Source organism: Macaca fascicularis, chromosome 14 (assembly GCF_037993035.2).
Source record: "Macaca fascicularis isolate 582-1 chromosome 14, T2T-MFA8v1.1".
Lineage (NCBI taxonomy): Eukaryota > Metazoa > Chordata > Mammalia > Primates > Cercopithecidae > Macaca > Macaca fascicularis.
In genome coordinates this window covers 852,641-871,507 of record NC_088388.1, presented here as the reverse complement: position 1 = coordinate 871,507, position 18,867 = coordinate 852,641, and the positions used below count along the sequence as shown (strand labels likewise).

At 47.7% G+C, this 18,867-nt stretch overlaps 1 protein-coding gene across 4 annotated transcripts in view; it reads right to left on the bottom strand.

Moving 5' to 3' along the window:
• AP2A2 (adaptor related protein complex 2 subunit alpha 2) overlaps window positions 1-18,867 on the bottom strand; it is an 87,770-nt gene that overhangs the window by 47,226 nt on the left and 21,677 nt on the right. For all 4 annotated transcript variants that reach the window (XR_012422883.1, XR_012422884.1, XM_045372414.3 and 1 more), the window contains exon 2: window positions 6,042-6,110. Coding sequence is in view for 2 of the 4 variants with exons in the window: in XM_045372414.3 (XP_045228349.1) it covers window positions 6,042-6,110 (69 nt within the window). In the remaining 2 variants the exon portion in view is untranslated. The remainder of the gene's footprint in view (window positions 1-6,041; window positions 6,111-18,867) is intronic.

The window sequence follows — 18,867 nt, the reverse complement described above, 5'->3', positions numbered from 1 at the left end:
TGAGCTTAAGTGATCTGCCTGGCTCGGCCTCCCAAAGTGCTAAGATTATAGGCATGAGCCACCGCGCCCGGCCTAGTTAGCAAATTAATGTGCACTACCTGGGAAACTCCTGGAGACGATCGATAACAAGAAATGACCAGCCAGGTGCAGTGGCTCTCGCCTGTAATCCCACCATTTTTGGGAGGATTCACTCGAGGTGGGTGAGTTCACCTGCGGCCGTGAATTCGTGATCAGCATGGGAAACATAGCGAGACCCCATCTCTACGACAAGTTTTAAATTTCGCTGGGCATGGTGGTGCACACCTGTAGTCCTAGCCACTCGGAAGGTGGAGGCAGCAGGATCACCTGAGCCCAGGAAGTCAAGGCTGCACTGAGTTAGGATCATGCCACAGCACTCCAGCCTGGGCAACAGAACAAGACCCTGTCTCTTTAAAAAAGAAACTACCGGCCGGGCGCGGTGGCTCAAGCCTGTAATCCCAGCACTTTGGGAGGCCGAGACGGGCAGATCACTAGGTCAGGAGATCGAGACCATCCTGGCTAACACGGTGAAACCCCATCTCTACTAAAAAATACAAAAAACTAGCCGGGCGAGGTGGCGGGCGCCTGTAGTCCCAGCTACTCAGGAGGCTGAGACAGGAGAATGGCCCGAACCCGGGAGGCGGAGCTTGCAGTGAGCTGAGATCCGGCCACTGCACTCCAGCCTGGGTGACAGGGCGAGACTCTGTCTCAAAAAAAAAAAAAAAAGAAACTACCAGTCTCTACTGTAGAGTGTGAGAACACAACAGTTGTTTTCTAAAGGCTCAAAGACGTGAACAAAGCCACACCCGTGAACATCCCAGGAACTCCCCTGGGCTCCTGCAAGCATGGCAGGTGCACGTAAGCACTGATTTCCTGCCCACGCATCTACAGGCCACCGTCAAGACACCGTCAGATCTGGCCGGGCCTGCTGTCCATGGCTGTGCTCTGGGCCCACGCCACCCAAAGCACGTTCTTGTCATAGCGGAGGTAGGAAGAGCCCAGAGGGGAGACTCCCTTAAAGCTGAGGTTGGGACTGACAGGAACACTTCTGTCCACACACCTTAGGCCACACATCAGATGGTCACACCTAACAACCCTCATTAAAGGATAAAGATCACAGGGAAGCCATCTGGGCCTACAGTTTTCTTCATGGCAAACAAATACGGATTCAACTCTCTGAAGTTCACGGCACTACTGAAGAAACTCCACAGACAGACATGACCACGAGACACAATGCACTGGAGTGACCTACACATCTCCCGCTGTCCTGCCCATTCCATGCTTTCCATCTCCACACTTCCATCTGGGATTATTTCCTTTGGAATTTCCTTTAGCATAGTCCTTCTGGTAGAAAATTCTTTCCATTTCTGTCTTCAGCAGGTATTTTTTAGCTTCATTCTTAAAAGGTATTTTTGTTGGGTATCGATTCTTTCCCTAGTTGTAACTTTCCCAACATTTTGAGGTTATGTACAACATCCCCATGTCAAGACCCTGGCTGCAAGTCTGGAAGAGGACTGGCTCGCTGACAGTTCACTCTGCCCTGTGGGTATTACCTCTGGGTGAGGCCTTCAGTTCACTGTGGAAGGCGGTCTCCAGTCTTTGACTATCATCCCTCTAGACAAGGCTCCTCAGCCCTGGCACTACGGACACCCTGGCCGACACCTCTGTTGTGGGGGCCGCTCTATACACTTCGGGTGTTTGATAGCCTCTCACCTCCACCCACGAGTGGACCCACACTCCTAGGGGCCAGGCTCAGTGGCTCATGCCTATAATCCCAGCACTTTGGGAGGCCAAGGCAGACCGATCGCTTGAGCCCATAAGTTTGAAACCAGCCTAGGTAACATGGCAAGACCTCATCTCTACAAAACTTTTTTTACGTGTTAGCCAGGCATGGTGGTGGCGCCTGTGTCCCAGCTACTTGGGAGGCTGAGGTGGAAGGATGACTTGAGCCCAGGGTGTTGAGGCTGCAGTGAGCCGTGATTGCACTGGGCAGCCTGGTCAACAGAGCAAGATCTTGTCTCAATAAATCAACAGCTCAATCAATCGATCAATTGTTTTCAGCAGAAGGGTTGGTCTGAATCAGCAGTGCTCACGCAGCGGCCTCATGCCACACGCAGCTAGTAAGCAAGTGAAACAGCCAGTCCGAAGTGAGACGCACTCTAGTGTGACACACACAACCAGACCTCAGAGACCTGGTGTAACCAGACCTCAAAGACCTGGTGTAACCAAACCTCAGAGACCTGGTGTAAAATAACTCTGAGACGCACTCTAAGTGTGACACACACAACCAGACCTCAGAGACCTGGTGTGAAATAACTCTGAGACGCACTCTAGTGTGACACACACAACCAGACCTCAAAGACCTCATGTAAAATAACTCTGAGACGCACTCTAAGTGTGACACACACAACCAGACCTCAAAGATCTCGTGTAAAATAACTCTGAGACGCACTCTAGTGTGACACACACAACCAGACCTCAGAGACCTGGTGTGAAATAACTCTGAGACGCACTCTAAGTGTGACACACACAACCAGACCTCAGAGACCTGGTGTGAAATAACTCTGAGACGCACTCTAGTGTGACACACACAACCAGACCTCAGAGACCTGGTGTGAAATAACTCTGAGACGCACTCTAAGTGTGACACACACAACCAGACCTCAAAGACCTGGTGTGAAATAACTCTGAGACGCACTCTAAGTGTGACACACACAACCAGACCTCAGAGACTTGGTGTGAAATAACTCTGAGACACACTCTAGTGTGACACACACAACCAGACCTCAAAGACCTGGTGTAAAACAACTCGGTACCTTGTTTTTTTAATTTTTTTTTTCTGGGACGGGGTCTCACTTTGTCACCCAGGTTGGAGTGCATTGGCACGATCTCGGCTCGCTGCAACCTCTGCCTCCCGGGTTCAAGCAATTCTCCTGCCTCAGCCTCCCGAGTAGCTGGGATTACACGCGCCCGCCACCACGCCCGGCTAAGTCCTGTATTTTTAATAGACATGGGGTTTCGCCATGTTGGTCAGGCTGGTCTCAAACTCCTGACCTCAAGTGATCCAGCCACCTCGGCCTCCCAAAGGGCTGGGATTACAGGTGTGAGCCACCATGACGGCCAGTTTTTTTCAATTGATTACAACAACATTTTAGATATACTGAACTAAATAAAATATATGATTAATTTCATTTGCTCCTTTTTACTTTTTTCCAATGAGGCTGCCGGAACATTTAGACCTAGGAGTGTGACTGAGACTCTCTTGCTAAATTGGAGAGCACAGTTCTAAGTCACCCCATCTACCCACAGCTGGCAGGGCAGGCCTCAGTCAGCCCATTTCTTACGGACAAGGAGTAGATTTTCTTCTGTGTCTGCTGTCACCACCCAGGGTACGCGCACGCTCAACAAAAGGCAACATGTCACTGTGTAGGAGGGGCCACCTTTCCTATCTAGGACAGCCAGATAGGCATGAAGTCTCCTTTAGTCCCAAAATATTTATGCAGAGTTTGTAAAAAAAAATTTCTCTTTTTTGAGACAGAGCCTTGCTCTGTCTCCCAGGCTGGAGTGCAGTGGCACAATCTCGGCTCACTGCAACCTCCGCCTCACCAGTTCAAGCGATTCTCCTGCCTCAGCCTCCCAAGTAGCTGGGACTATAGGCATGCGCCACCACACCCAGCTAACCTTTGTATCTTTAGTAAAGATGGAGTTTCACCATGTTGGCCAGGCTGGTCTTGAACTCCCGACCTCAAGCGACCCACCCACCTCGGCCTCCTAAAGTGCTAGGATTACAGGCGTGAGCCCATGCTCGGCTCCCTTTTTTTTTTTTTTTTTTTTTGAGACGGAGTTTTGCTTTTGTAACCCAGGCTGGAGTGCAACGGTGCGATCTCAGCTCACTGCAACCTCCTCCTCCCGCATTCAAGCAATTCTCCTGCCTCAGGAGTAGCTGGGATTACAGGCACATGCCACCATGACCAGCTAAATTTTTTTGTATTTTTAGCAGAGATGGGGTTTTACCATGTTGGTCAGGCTGGTTTTGAACTCCTGACCTCAAGTGATCCACCCGCCTCAGCCTCCCAAAATGCTGGGATTACAGGCGTGAAGCCACCACACCTGGCCAGAGAGTTTGTAAATTTAACAGCCTAACAAAGTCTTTAAAGTTATACCTCAACAAATTAGATTATTATTCTGAAACCTATAAAAATCTCCCATTTAAATTTAATCTTTAGCATTCTAAAGGCCATGAACCCTTTTCACAAAAACAAAATGGATTAACATTGGCTGGGCGCTGGTTTCTTTTCAAGCAATTTCTATGTATTTCCTCATTTCCTCACAATGAGCAGACACAGATCCCGTTCAATGAAGGCCCAGTGGTGCCAAGAGTAAAGGCCAGCTGGCAGGGGCTGGCTTTGTCAGGATCAGGCTCTCCACGCGGAGAGCCACGGCTGAGCGAGAGGGTGCCAGGGTGCAGCCCTTTCAACCCAGTGCCACCGCCTCCAGCTGGCAATCTGGGCTCCCGAGCTCCCTGATGGGCAGGTGGTGGCGACTCTGTCAGACCCACATCTCCTTCTGCTTCTGCCCTTTACTTTTCACTGGTGTCACTCTCCAATAAATCTTCTGTACACAGCCCATTTCAGAGTCCGCATCCTGGAGAACCCAATTTGAGATCACTGGTTTCCCCATTTTACATTTGAGAACAATGTAACAATGTGCACACCAGGCATGGTGGCTCATGCCTGAAATCCCAGCACTTTGGGAGGCCAAAGCGGGCGAATCATCTGAGGTCAGGAATTCGAGACCAGCCTGACCAACACAGAGAAACCCCGTCTCTACTAAAAGTACAAAAATCAGCCAGGCCAGGCACAGTGGCTCACTCCTGTAATCCCAGCGCTTTGGGAGGCAGAGACAGGTAGATCACTTGAGGTCAGGAGTTCAAGATCAGCTTGACCAACATGGAGAAACCCCATCTCTACTAGAAGTACAAAAATCAGCCAGGCCAGGCACAGTAGTGTCTCACGCCTGTAATCCCAGCACTTTGGGAGGGCAAGGTGCGCAGATCACTTGAGGTCGGGAGTTCAAGACCAGCCTGGCCAATATGGAGAAACCCTGTCTCTACTAAATAAAATTACAGGTGTGTGGTGCCACACACCAGTAATCCCAGCTACTTGGAAGGCTGAGGCAGGAGAATCGCTTGAACCTGGAAGACAGAGGTTGAGGTGAGCCAAGATCGTGCCACTGCACTCCACACTGGGCGACACAGCAAGACTCCATCTCAAAAAAGAAAAAAGAAACTACTGGATATCCATTCTCCATTCTCAAGCCCTCAAAAGCACCCATCCCATGAAACTCCAGGAGTCCCCAAGCTGTGTTCTGCCTGTCCCTCCAGTTCTACAGGGGTCAGGCTCAGCCCTCTCCCTGATTCACTGTGCCTGAGCAATTTCAGCTACACTGTGGCTAAGGTATGCAAAGGGAGGTGAGCCAGATCGCAAATCTGTAAACATTAACTGGAAAACTAAGGCTTGAAGGATTAACTGGGCTTTCACAAATGTCCTAAGGGCTGAAAACTAAGTCTATACTTCACAATTCTTCAAAGTAAGGATATTCAGGGAAGGCACTCAGCCCGCACACTGGCTCACAGAGAGGTAGTCTGCTGAGAGCGGGTCAGGTCCCTGTTGACCGTCAGCAGGAAACGTTTGGTGGCGCCTTGCGCAGAGCGCTTCCCATACTTGGTGTTTGTCCTCTGAACCCCCAGCACACTGGCCTGGTGGCTAACACTGTGACATGCAGCCGGGGACCGGACCGGTGCTGTTCCAGCTCCAGGAAAAGACCAGACACCAGGAGGGGCCGCCGCACCTAACCAGCTGCACACGTGCCATTTCCTAATTCTGACAGAGCCCTGATAGAAACTGTAGAAACTGAGAACTTCACTTCAGTGTGGGGGAAAAGAAGACAGTATTAAAAGACTGGGTTCTTATTACAGAAAATTTACAACAGGACATTTCCTGGAAATGGTTAAACATACTTACCTTTAAATTTTGATCTGATATTTGCCAGTTCCTTGTTTATCCTTTTTATTTCTGCTTCTTTACTTTTGCCTAAAAAAAAGAACAAAAAGGCATTTTTATTTTAACTGATTTCTAAAGAAACACCATTCCCCTGATAAGACTGACACTCAGAACTCACGAATGGGTTGAGGCCCCACTTCAAGGCAGGAGAAAAGCCAAAGCAGACACCTGCCTCCAACCCAGAGCCGGCAGGAAGGGGCTGCAGCAGGGCTGGGGTCGGGACCCAGCCGAGGGGAGCACCTGGGTCAGGACAGCGAAGGAGCACGTCCTGAACCGCCTGGCCGGCCGCCGTACACCCAGGGGTGCTCCACAGCACCATTTCTAACTCCACCTTTTTACCAAGCTCAGAACTCAAATACCTGCCGGACGTTTGCCATCATGAATCGTCATCCACTAATAATACCGCGGTTTACTCCTAAAATCAACTTTTACTGCCCAAAGTACACAATTTTACCACCATAGGCTTCCAATTTTCTTTTATAAATTCACCTCCACAGTTTCCTCCTGGATCAACTGCAGTTGCAAAACAGATGCAGCCTCTGCAACACGCATCCTTCAAGACTCAGCTCAGATGTGCCCGTTAAAATAAAGGCTGGGCCCATCAGCCTGCCTCCTCTGCCGTATGGACTGAATGTTTCTGTCCCCCCAAAATTCGCATGTTGAAGCCCTAAACCCAATGTCATGGTATCTGAAGATGGAATCTTTGGAAGGTGACTGGGTTTAGATGGGGTCATGAGGTGGGCCCTCATGATGGGATGAGCATTCCTACAAGAAAAGTCCTCAACAAATACGGTTAGGTACTAATATCATTAATAACATTAGGAGTGCTCCTACCAACAGGCCCAAAGGCTAGCTTCTGTCCAAAGCAGGAAAGACTGATCTACTCGGTCTATCTGTTGATAGATATTACAACCTATCTGTTACAAAATCTAGTCATTTAAAATAGTCTTTCTTTTTGGCTTATCCATCCCCAACAGCAATCAAAATACCTGAATTGACACATTTCAATTTCATGTCTCTTACTTAGTCTCTTACTTAGTTTCATGTCTCTTACTTAGTTACAGGTACCTTAGTCCGCTCTGGCTGCCATGACAAAACACCCCAGGCTGGGTGGCTGAAACAGTTCATCTCACAGTCCTGGAGGCTGGAAGGCTGTGGTCAGTGCACCAGCAGGGTGGTTTCTGGTGAGGGCTCTCTTCCTGGCTTGCAGACAGCCACCTTCTATGTGCTCACGTGGCCTTTCTTTGAGGCATGCTTATGAAGCGAGCACGCTCTCTCTTCCTCTTATAAGGCCACCAACCCTACAGGATTAGGATCCCACCCCTATGACTTCATTTAACCTTAACTGCCTCCTGAAAGCCCTATCTCCAAATCCAGTCACACTGGGGTTGGGGCTTCAGCATACGAACTGGGGTGGAGCCACGGAGGCGACTCAGTGCACAGCTAGAGGGAATCTTAAAGACAGACTGATGCATCTGTTCCATAAATATCCACTGAACACCTACAACTGTCCACACACTGTGCTGGGCACCAAGGCACAAGGATGAGCAAAAACAGTCATGGTCTCTGTTACCCTCATGGAAGACACAGTCTGGTAGAAGACTGTTACTGATCAAGAAGTCGCACACCTATTTAATCACCATGTACCACATAAGGAAAGCAGATGAAGCTAGGAGGGATTACGATACAGGGAGTAGGTCTGCGCTGCAGGGCAAACAGTGGTTTGTAGGAACACGAGGGTTTTCCTACAAAATCTGGTAAGTCCACTTTGATAATATACGACTGTGATATTATACGGACATGCTGGGTCTGTCCACAGTTCCTGGTGATATTATACGGACATGCTGGTTCTGTCCACAGTTCCTGGCTCACAACTCTCACAGCTCTTACTGTGATATTAAACGGACATGCTGGGTCTGTCCACAGTTCCTAGCTCACAACTCTCACAGCTCTTACTGTGATATTATACGGACATGCTGGGTCTGTCCACAGTTCCTGGTGATATGTTGGTTCTGTCCACAGTTTCTGGTGATATTATATGGACATGCTGGTTCTGTCCACAGTTTCTGGTGATATTATATGGACACGCTGGGTCTGTCCACAGTTCCTGGCTAACAACTCTCATAGCTCTTGGTATTTTTCCCCAAGGCAGGCCCTGAGACTAGCAAGGGACTCTAACACCCCCCACCTTTCTGTCTTGGAGCTGGCCACAAATAAATTCTCTGACCTACCTTGTCTGACTGTGGGTCACAAGACCCCCATTTCTCAAGGGGCCCTGCCCCACACCCCGGGGGAGGAATGCTACACAGAGAGGCCAGGAAGAATCTGCACAGACAGGCTCTGCTGGGTTTAGATCACACCCTTTTGGTCCAGTCCCATTTGTACACTGCTGTCAATCATGTCTATCCAATGAAGTCTCCACAAAAGGCCCAGGCGGACAGGGTTTGGGGAGCGTCCAGATAACTGAACACATGGGGATCCCTGGAGGGACATGGAGCAGCCATGCCCCAGAACCACGCCCTACGCATCACTTCACCTGCACCCTTCGTACTAGCCTTTATGATCAAATAAACGTGTTTCCCTGAGTTCTGTGAGCCACTCTAGCAAACTAATTGAATCCAAAGAGGGGGTCATGAGATGTCCATTCACAGTCTGTCGTGCAGGAGCGCAGGTCACAACCTGAGGCTTGAGGCTAGGCTAACATGAGAAGTAGGAGGCAGTCCTGGGACTGCCCTGTGGGGTCTGACACTACCTCCAGGTAGACGGTGTCAGAATCGAGTTGGAGGACACCCAGCTGGTGCCCACTGCAGAACGGATTGCTTGTTTGCTGATGGGGAGAAATCCCCACATATTTTGGGGTCACAGAAGTCTTCTGTGTTGTAGTGGGACAGCAGAGGAATAATAGCTTAAAGTCTTTTCTCAGCTCACACCCATGAAATTTGGGAATTCTCCATTGTGCAAAAGAGGGAAAATGCACATTAGACATGCGACAATCAAACTTTCAGTACATGCTAAATCTATTGCTAAATGGCCCTTGCTCAACAAATACTTGCATGTACGTCACAAGCCAGGCATGGGAGAGAGACGAGACCACGTGTAGTTAAACTCTACCTGGACCAGCCGTGAAAACTAAGGCTTAAAGAGTACAAAGTGATCTTAATAGGGACACACGTTTAACAAGCACTGTCAAAATACAATTATTCATCACACAGGGTAAGGTGAGTTGTGTGCAAAAACAAAGTTTGTGTACATTTAAGTCACTTTTCATTCTTATTTTTTATTTTTTAAAAAATTAAAAATATGGCCAGGAGCGGAGGTGCCTCATCCGAGGCAGGTGGATCGCCTGAGGTCAGGAGTCTGAGACTAGCTGGCCAACGTGGTGAAACCCTGTCTCTACTGAAAATACAAAAATTAGCCAGGTGTGGTGGCAGATGCCTGTAGTCCCAGCTACTTGGGAGGCTGAGGCAGGAGAATCACTTGAACCTGGGAGGCAGAAGTTGCAGTGAGCCGAGGTGACACAGCAAGATTCCGTCCCAAAAAAGAAAAAAAAGAAAAAAGAAAAAACAGAGACAAGTTCTCACTGTGGTATTTGGGCTGGTCTCGAACTCCTGAGCTCAAGCAGTCCTCTCACCTCGGCCTCCTAAAGTGATGGGATTACAGGTGTGAGCCACTGCACCTGGCCCTAAGTCACTTTTTTATTTTTTTTTATTTTTTTTTTTTTGAGACGGAGTCTCGCTCTGTCGTCCAGGCTGGAGTGCAGTGGCCGGATCTCAGCTCACTGCAAGTTCCGCCTCCCGGGTCCACGCCATTCTCCTGCCTCAGCCTCCCAAGTAGCTGGGACTACAGGCGCCCGCCACCTCGCCCGGCTATTTTTTTGTATTTTTTAGTAGAGACGGGGTTTCACCGTGTTAGCCAGGATGGTCTCGATCTCCTGACCTCGTGATCCACCTGTCTCGGCCTCCCAAAGTGCTGGGATTACAGGCTTGAGCCACCGCGCCCGGCCTAAGTCACTTTTTTAAAGCAACAATAAATCTGACTATTTACAAAACCTTCTCAAGTGAGTCTTTGGTTTAAGGATCTCTGGCTGAAGTAAAAGGCCTCCGCAGCAACCCATCCGTATCAGAACATGGCACAAGCGGCCCCGCCAGGCCTGGTGCGCACAGATCAGAGGACAAGGAGTTCACCCCTGCCCTACGCAGTCACGGGGCCTAACGCAACCACTGCTGCTTCCAAAACTTATCTTGCCTCCCCCACAAGACAAGCTCCCTCCTCCAGAACACCGTTTGTCTTTTACCACACATTTGCTAACAAATAAGGCTGAACGTTTCCTGAATTGAACAAACACTCCTTTGAGCCAGTCCTGCCCTAGAAAACTCCAGATGGACAGGTGGTCAGAACAGGAAAATCAAGTGCCTATGAGGCGGCTCCCCCACCCAGCACTGCCCCAGGTGCTGGGAACACACCAGCTTCTGCCCTCAGAGGACCTTCAACAAGACACAGACACACCCAAACCTCCTGTCCCCGTCTATTCCCAGCCCTGAAAGCTGCTCACGGCAGTGACCCCTGGGCAGGCTGCCCAGTCTCAGCATCCCCACTCCTCTCTGTATGATGGCTGACCAGCGGATGGCTCCGCAAGAAAGCAGGGCAGCAGGCACAGGAGGATGCTGGCAGCCTGACGCCCCCCAGGATGGCAGGTTTTTTGAACTTGGCTGAAAGTCATGAAAACAGTGTCTTGGGAGCTTCTGCCACACAAAGCCTGCAGGAGGCTTCACACGGCTGGGACTGCGCATGAGTGAAGCACTCTGCACTGGGTGCAGTGTGCCAGTGTGCGTGTGCCTCACGTGTGCATGCCACCGTGTGTGCACGTGTGTGTGCGCCACTCACTGTGTGTGCACATGTGTGCTTCTCACAAAGGTGTACACAGATCTGTGCTATTAAGTCTGCAACTGGGGACCTTGTGCTCTCTCCCTGTCATGTGCCCTCTACTTTACCCACCCAAACACCAGGGAAAGAAACCACTCTGAGGGGGAACTTATGTTGTCCAGAATCAACAGAGCTCAGATCCAAAGCAGAAATAATAAAAACCTGGGGGCAGGAGAAAGAGAAAGTAATACTACATGAGCTAAATCAACTTTCCTAAGCGGAATCTACAGATTTTACGTAAGGTTGTGAAATCAGAAACGAAGAGCACGTAATTTAGAGTTACAGAGGTAACCGGCAGGAGACACAGGCCGTTAAACCCGTCTCCTCTGAGGAACAAACACACAGACAAGTCACAGCTTCTCATCCACAGCTTTAATTGCCCAATTTTCAACACACACACACACACACACGTACACACCAAATACACACATACACAAATACACACACATACACAAATACACACACATACACAAATACACACATACACAAATACACATACACACGTACACACACACAAATACACACATACACAAATACACATACACACACGTACACACAAATACATACACAAATACACATACACACACGTACACACACACAAATACACACATACACGTACACACCAAATACACACATACATACAAATACACATACACACACGTACACACCAAATACAAATACACACACACGTACACACCAAATACACACATACATACAAATACACATACACACACGTACACACCAAATACACAAATACACACATACACACACACACACCAAATACACACATACACAAATACACACAAATACACACACACACAATACACACATACACAAATACACACATACAAACACACACACGGACACATCAAATACATACACACACACACAAATACATACATACAGAAACACACACACACACAAATACACACACATACACAAATACACATACACACACACACACCAAATACACACATACACAAATACACACACATACACAATACACACATACACAAATACACACATACACAAATACATACACAAATACACATACACACACGTACACACACACAAATACACACACACGTACACACACAAATACACACATACACGTACACACAAAATACACAAATACACACACACACATACACACACGTACACACCAAATACACACATACATACAAATACACATACACGTACACACCAAATACACAAATACACACATACACACACATACACACCAAATACACACATACACAAATACACACAAATACACACACACACAATACACACATACACAAATACACACATACACACACGGACACACCAAATACACACACACACACACATACACAAATACACACACACAAATACACACACATACACAAATACACACACATACACACACGTACACACCAAATACACACATACAAATACACACACACACGTACACACCAAATACACAAATACACACATACACACACACACACACCAAATACACACATACACAAATACAAATACACACACACAATACACACATACACAAATACACACACATACAAACACACACGGACACACCAAATACACACACACACAAATACATACATACACAAATACACACACACAAATACACACACATACACAAATACACACACATATACACACGTACACACCAAATACACACATACTCAAATACACACATACACACCAAATACACACACATACACAAATACAAATAAACACATACACAAATACATGCACACATACACAAATACACACACATGTACACACACAAAATACACATACACAAATACACAAATACACACAAATACACGTACACACCAGATACACACCTTTACAAACACATATGAATACACATTTATACAAACACAAATACACATATATACACACAAATGCACACACAAACCAAATAAACACAAGTACACAAATGTACACACCACACACAAATATACATATACACACATTTACAAACACAAATGGATACTCAAAAATACACACATGTACACAAACACAAATACAACTTATATACATGAATATAAACACAAACACAAATTACACATATACGTACATACATATAAACACAAATACACATATACACACACAAATACACACATGTACACACACACGCAGAAACACAAATATACATACATAACACACATACACACACACTTTAAAATGAGGGCAGGCCAGCCCCTGAGGAGAAGCATGGAGGGTGGTGACGAGTGAACCTGGGGGCCGGCACACGAGGTAGGAATCCAAGCCCAGCCTCTGACTCACTCTGTTGTGCCTCTGAGCTCCAGCTCCCTCAAAAGGAAAGCCACCAAGGGCTGCACAATCTCACGGCATCATGTCTGTGCAGGAGAACGTAGAGAGGCCGGGCACAGTGGCTCACACCTGTACTTTGGGAGGCTGCACTTTGGGAAGCTGAGGTGGGCGGATCACCTGAGGTTGGGAGTTCAAGACCAGCCTAGAAAGCATGGTAAAACCCCATCTCTACTAAAAATACAAAAATTAGGCCTGGTGGCACGCGTCTGTAATCCCAGCTACTTGGGAAGCTGAGGCAGGAGAATTGCTTGAACCCAGGAGTCAGGGGTTGCAGTGAGCCAAGATTGCATCATTGCACTCCAGTCTGGGCAACAGAGTGAGACTCTGTCTCAAAAAAAAAAAAAAAAGCATCTCGGCCAGACCTGAGGACAGGAGAGCCCAAGCAGCCCGTGTCCACAGAGGATTGAGCGTGATGCAAGAACCAGGGCTGGAGTGACCCGGCCCAGCGCCCCTACTGAGCAGAGACGATGCAAAAGCAGGGAAAAGAGGAGGTGCAGTGACAGCGTGCGGATGCAGCCAGGGACTTCTAACTGCAGCTGCCAGGCAGGCCACTGTGTGAAGACAACAGAGGAGGGCTCTCAACAGTAGAAAAGCCACCCAGACCATGTCTCTTCTGACAGTTCAGGAAAATTAATTTCACATAAAAATAAGCAATCAGGGCCGGGCGCGGTGGCTCACGCCTGTAATCCCAGCACTTTGGGAGGCCGAGACGGGTGGATCACGAGGTCAGGATATCGCGACCATCCTGGCTAACACGGTGAAACCCCATCTCTACTAAAAAATACAAAAAAACTAGCCAGGCATGGTGGCGGTCCCAGCTACTCGGGAGGCTGAGGCAGGAGAATGGCGTGAACCTGGGAGGCGGAGCTTGCAGTGAGCCACGATCCGGCCACTGCACTCCAGCCTGGACGACAGAGCGAGACTCCGTCTCAAAAAAAAAAAAAATAAATAAGCAATCAGGCCAGGCGCAGTGGCTCACATCCCAGCACTTTCGGAGGCTGAGGCGGGTGGATCACTTGAAGTCAGGAGTTCGAGACCAGCCTGAGCAACATGGTGAAATCCCATCTCTACTAAAAACACAAAAATTAGCCAGGCATGGTGGCGTGCACCTGTAATCCCAGCTACTGGGGAAGCTGAAGTGGAAGAATCACCTGAACCCGAGAGGCAGAGGGTCAGTGAGCCAAGATCACACCACTGAACCCCAGCCTGGGCGACTGGGCAACAGAGAGAGAGCCTGTCTCAAAAACGAGAAAGACAATCTAGCATGACCACGGCTGAGATCACGGATGATGACCTGCAGGCAAGACTGATACATTCAAGTCAACCACCATGTCCTAAATTTACCAAAAATGCTCTAGTAGACGCCGCATGACCAGTGTGGCACCCCTGCAGTTGCGGTGGACGCAGGTAACAATCTGAGCACTCCAGCGTCTATCAGGAACTCTCCTGTAAAGGAGCAGAGCGTGCTCCTGTTCCTGGCCAGGCACCAATTCATGCCACGGACACTGCACTGATCTCCACAAGGCAGAGGGCTTCACAGGAGGACTTCAGCCACCCCACCTTGCCAGGAACAGACCGAGCAAAAACTCTTATCTTTTTAGATAAATTAGCTTGAGGGGAAGGGGAGGAGCTGAATTCTGAAAGGGTAAAGCATGAGCAAGAGTAACTGACCCACAGCAACAAGCCCAGCCACACGCAGAGTCTGATCTTCGTTAAAGAGACGCTGGCTGGGCCAGGCGCGGTGGCTCACGCCTGAAATCCTAGCGCTTTGGGAGGCCGAGGCGGGCAGATCACGAGGTCAGGAGATCGAAACCATCCTGGCTAACACGGTGAAACCCCGTCTCTACTAAAAATACAAAAAAAAATTAGCCAGGCGTGGTGGTGGGCGCCTGTAATCCCAGCTGCTCGGGAGGCTGAGGCAGGAGAATGGTGTGAACTCAGGAGTCGGAGCTTGCAGTGAACCGAGATGGTGCCACTGCACTCCAGCCTGGGCAACAGAGCAAGACCCCGTCTCAAAAAAAAAAAAAAAAAAAAGAGACACTGGCCGTGGCCATCCTGCACTGTCCCTGTCTGCAACAAGCCCAGCCACAAAGAGTCTGATCATCGTTGAAGAGACGCTGGCCGTAGCCATCCTGCACTGTTCCTGTCTGAACAGCAGCCAGACCATCAGCACTAAGGGCACTGTACTTACACCAGGGAATATTCACAGTGGACTTAGGAATTCTGATGGCTAATGAGTAACCTGAACATGCCATAGCGACCGGCAAAAGCAGGTTACAATTTGCACTCTATGAAGTAGCAAGGAACACACTCTACAGGGGCAGGCTGGGATAAAAGCTCTCGAATTTTTAGAATTATTGTCCCTGGTCATTCTTCAGGAACAGCATGCTGGTTAATGATTTCTTGTTTATAGGCCGAACTAATCAACAGAGAGGATTAGTATTCCGGGAACAGCCCAAATTCCAAAACAAATAGTAAAGGAGCCTGTAACAGATTATTATAAAATACCGAACTACCAAAATCTTATGTCCTTGCAATGGGCAACAAAACTTGGTCTACAGAGTTTGTCTGTATATAAACTGATTTCAGACTGGGCACACTGGCTCACGCCTGTAATTCCAGCACCTTGGGAGGCCAAAGTGGGAGGGCTGTTTGAGCCCAGGAACTCAAGACCAGCCTAGGCAACATAGGGAGACCTGGTCTCTACAAATAATTTTTTTAAAAAATCAGACAGGTGTGGTGTGGTGCATACCTGTGGTCCCAGCTACTAGGGAGGCTGAGGTGGGGGGATCACCTGAGCACAGGAAGTCAACGCTCCAGTGAGCCAGGACAGCATCACTGTACTCGAGCCTAGGCAACAAGGTGAGACTCTGCCTCGAAGAAATAAAGTGATTCCACCAAGTAACCCAAAAGCCCAAAACTGACCAAGCCCAAGAATTTTTGAAGGAAGCTGTAATTGCTAACATCACTATTAAGGTGGTTAGCACAGCAGTCAGCCAAGCAAACTCTGAAAGCAGGCCTAGACTGGAATGTCACTCCACGTTTTACTAGCTATGTGACTCTGGGCTATCAACTTAACCACAATCTGCCTCAGTTTCTCTTCTTCAAATAGGAGTACCATCAATGAAAGAGCTGCGATGAGAAGTGTGAGATAAGAAGCAAAGCACTGGTCCAGCCACGAGAAGCTACTGTGCCCATCACCAAGGATAACCTCACAAGTTCTTTTTTTTTTTTTTTTTTTTTTTTGAGACAGAGTCTTGCTCTGTCACCCAGGCTGGAGTGCAGTGGTGAGATCTTGGCTCACTGCAACCTCCACCTCCCAGGTTCAAGCGACTCTCCTGCCTCAGCCTCCCAAGTAGCTGGGATTACAGCCATCCGCCACCCGCCTAGCTAACTTTTGTATTTTTAGTAGAGACAGGCTTTCGCCATGTTGGTCAGGCTGGTCTTGAACTCCTGACCTCATGATCCACCCACCTCGCCCTCCCAAAGTGCTGGGATTACAGGCGTGAGCCACCACACCCGGCTCGTTCTCTTTACTCACGCACAGGAGGGACGAGACTCAGTACAGAAACCCTCAGAGAAGCAAACTGGAATAAAAGGGTTCAAAGAGTACTAACAACTATTTCGCTACAAAGCCACAGAGGTAAATGCATGTGTGGCTCTGACAAATGTTAACGGGCATATCTTTTCTTGGGAAATAATTCACATACCACCCAATTCACTCATTTAAAGCATGTAATTCAATGGCTTTTTGTACAGTCACAGAGTTGTCCATCAATCTAACTTCAGAAAATCTTCACCTCCCCACAAGGGGAGTCAGCCACTCACTCACCAATCACCCCTTCCCAGACCCTAGCAAGTAGCAGTGGACTTTTTACCAATTTCTATAGATTTACATCTTCTAAACATTTCAAATAAATGGAATAACACGTGGGCTTCTGTGACTGGTTTGTGTCACTTAGTATAGTTTTCAAGGTAGTATTAATTCCTATTTCATTACTTTTTAATGCTTAGTAAAATTCCATTGTGTGGCTATACCATATTTCGTTATCAATTCATCACTTGATGGATTTTTGGATTCCTTACACTTTTTTGGCTATCATGAATAATATCGCTATGAACATTTCATGTTCCAGTTTTTCTATCAACATATGATTTTTGTTTCTTGGGTACATATCTAAAAATACAATTCTTGGTCATAGGAATTTCTGTTTAACATTTTCAGGCACCTGACAAGATGTTTTCCAAGGGCAGCTCCATTCTACATCACCACCAGACAAGAATGAGTGTTCCAACTTCTCCATAACCTCGATGACACTTGTTATTGTCCATCTTTTTTATTTTTTTTATTTTGTTTTTTAGATGGAGTCTCCCTCTGTTGCCCAAGCTGGAGTGCAGTGGCACGATCTCGGCTCACTGCAACCTCCATCTCCCGGGTTCAATCAATTCTCCTGCCTCAGCCTCCCAAGTAGCTGGAATTCCAGGCGCCTGCCACCACGCCCAGCTAATTTTTGTACTTTTAGTACAGATGAGGTTTCACCATATTGGTCAGGCTGGTCTCAAACTCCTGAGCTCAGGTGATCCACCCATCTTGGCCTCCCAAAGTGCTGGAATTACAGCTGTGAGCGCCCGGCCTCATCTTTTTTATTACAGCCATCTGGGTAAGTGTGATGCAGTATCTCATTGTGATTTTGATTTGCATTTTTCTGATGGCTTTTATATGTTTACTGAACATTCGTAAATCAATTTGGAAGAAATGTATATTTTAATACTTCATCAATTTTTTTTTTTTTTTTTTTGAGACGCAGTCTCACTCTGTTGCCCAGGCTGGAATGCAGTGACATGACTTCGGCTCACTGCAACATCCACTTCCTAGGTTAAAATGATTCTTGTGCCTCAGCCTCCCAAGAAGCTGAGATTACAGGTGCATGCCGCCACACCCAGTTAATTTTTATATTTTAGTAGAGACGGGGTTTCATCACGTTGGCTAGGCTGGTCTTGAACACCTGACCTCGGGTGAGCCACCTACCTCAGCCTCCCAAAATGCTGGGATTCCAGGTGTGGCCACCGCACCCACGGCCCCTAACACTTCATCAATTTTTCAATTTAGTTGTCTTATCATGAAGTTCTTTATATATTCTAGATAACAAGCCCTTTATCAGGTACATGGTTTTCAAATATACTCTCATTCTCAGGTTGCCATTTCACCTTCTCAATAGTATTTTGTAGCACACGTTATTAAGTCCAAATCAACTTTTTTTTTTTGTCATTTGCACATCTGTTGTCACCTAGGAAATCATATTCCAGACCGGGTACAGTGGCTCATGCCTGTAATCCCAGCACTTTGGGAAGCTGAGGCAAGCAAATGGGGTTTGGCCAACATGGCGAAACCCCATCTGTACAAAAAACACAAAAATCAGCTGGGCATGGTGGTACTGGCCTGTGGCCCCATCTACTCAGGAGGTTGAGGCAGGAGAATCGCATGAACCTGGGAGGCGGAGGTTGCAGTGAACCAAGA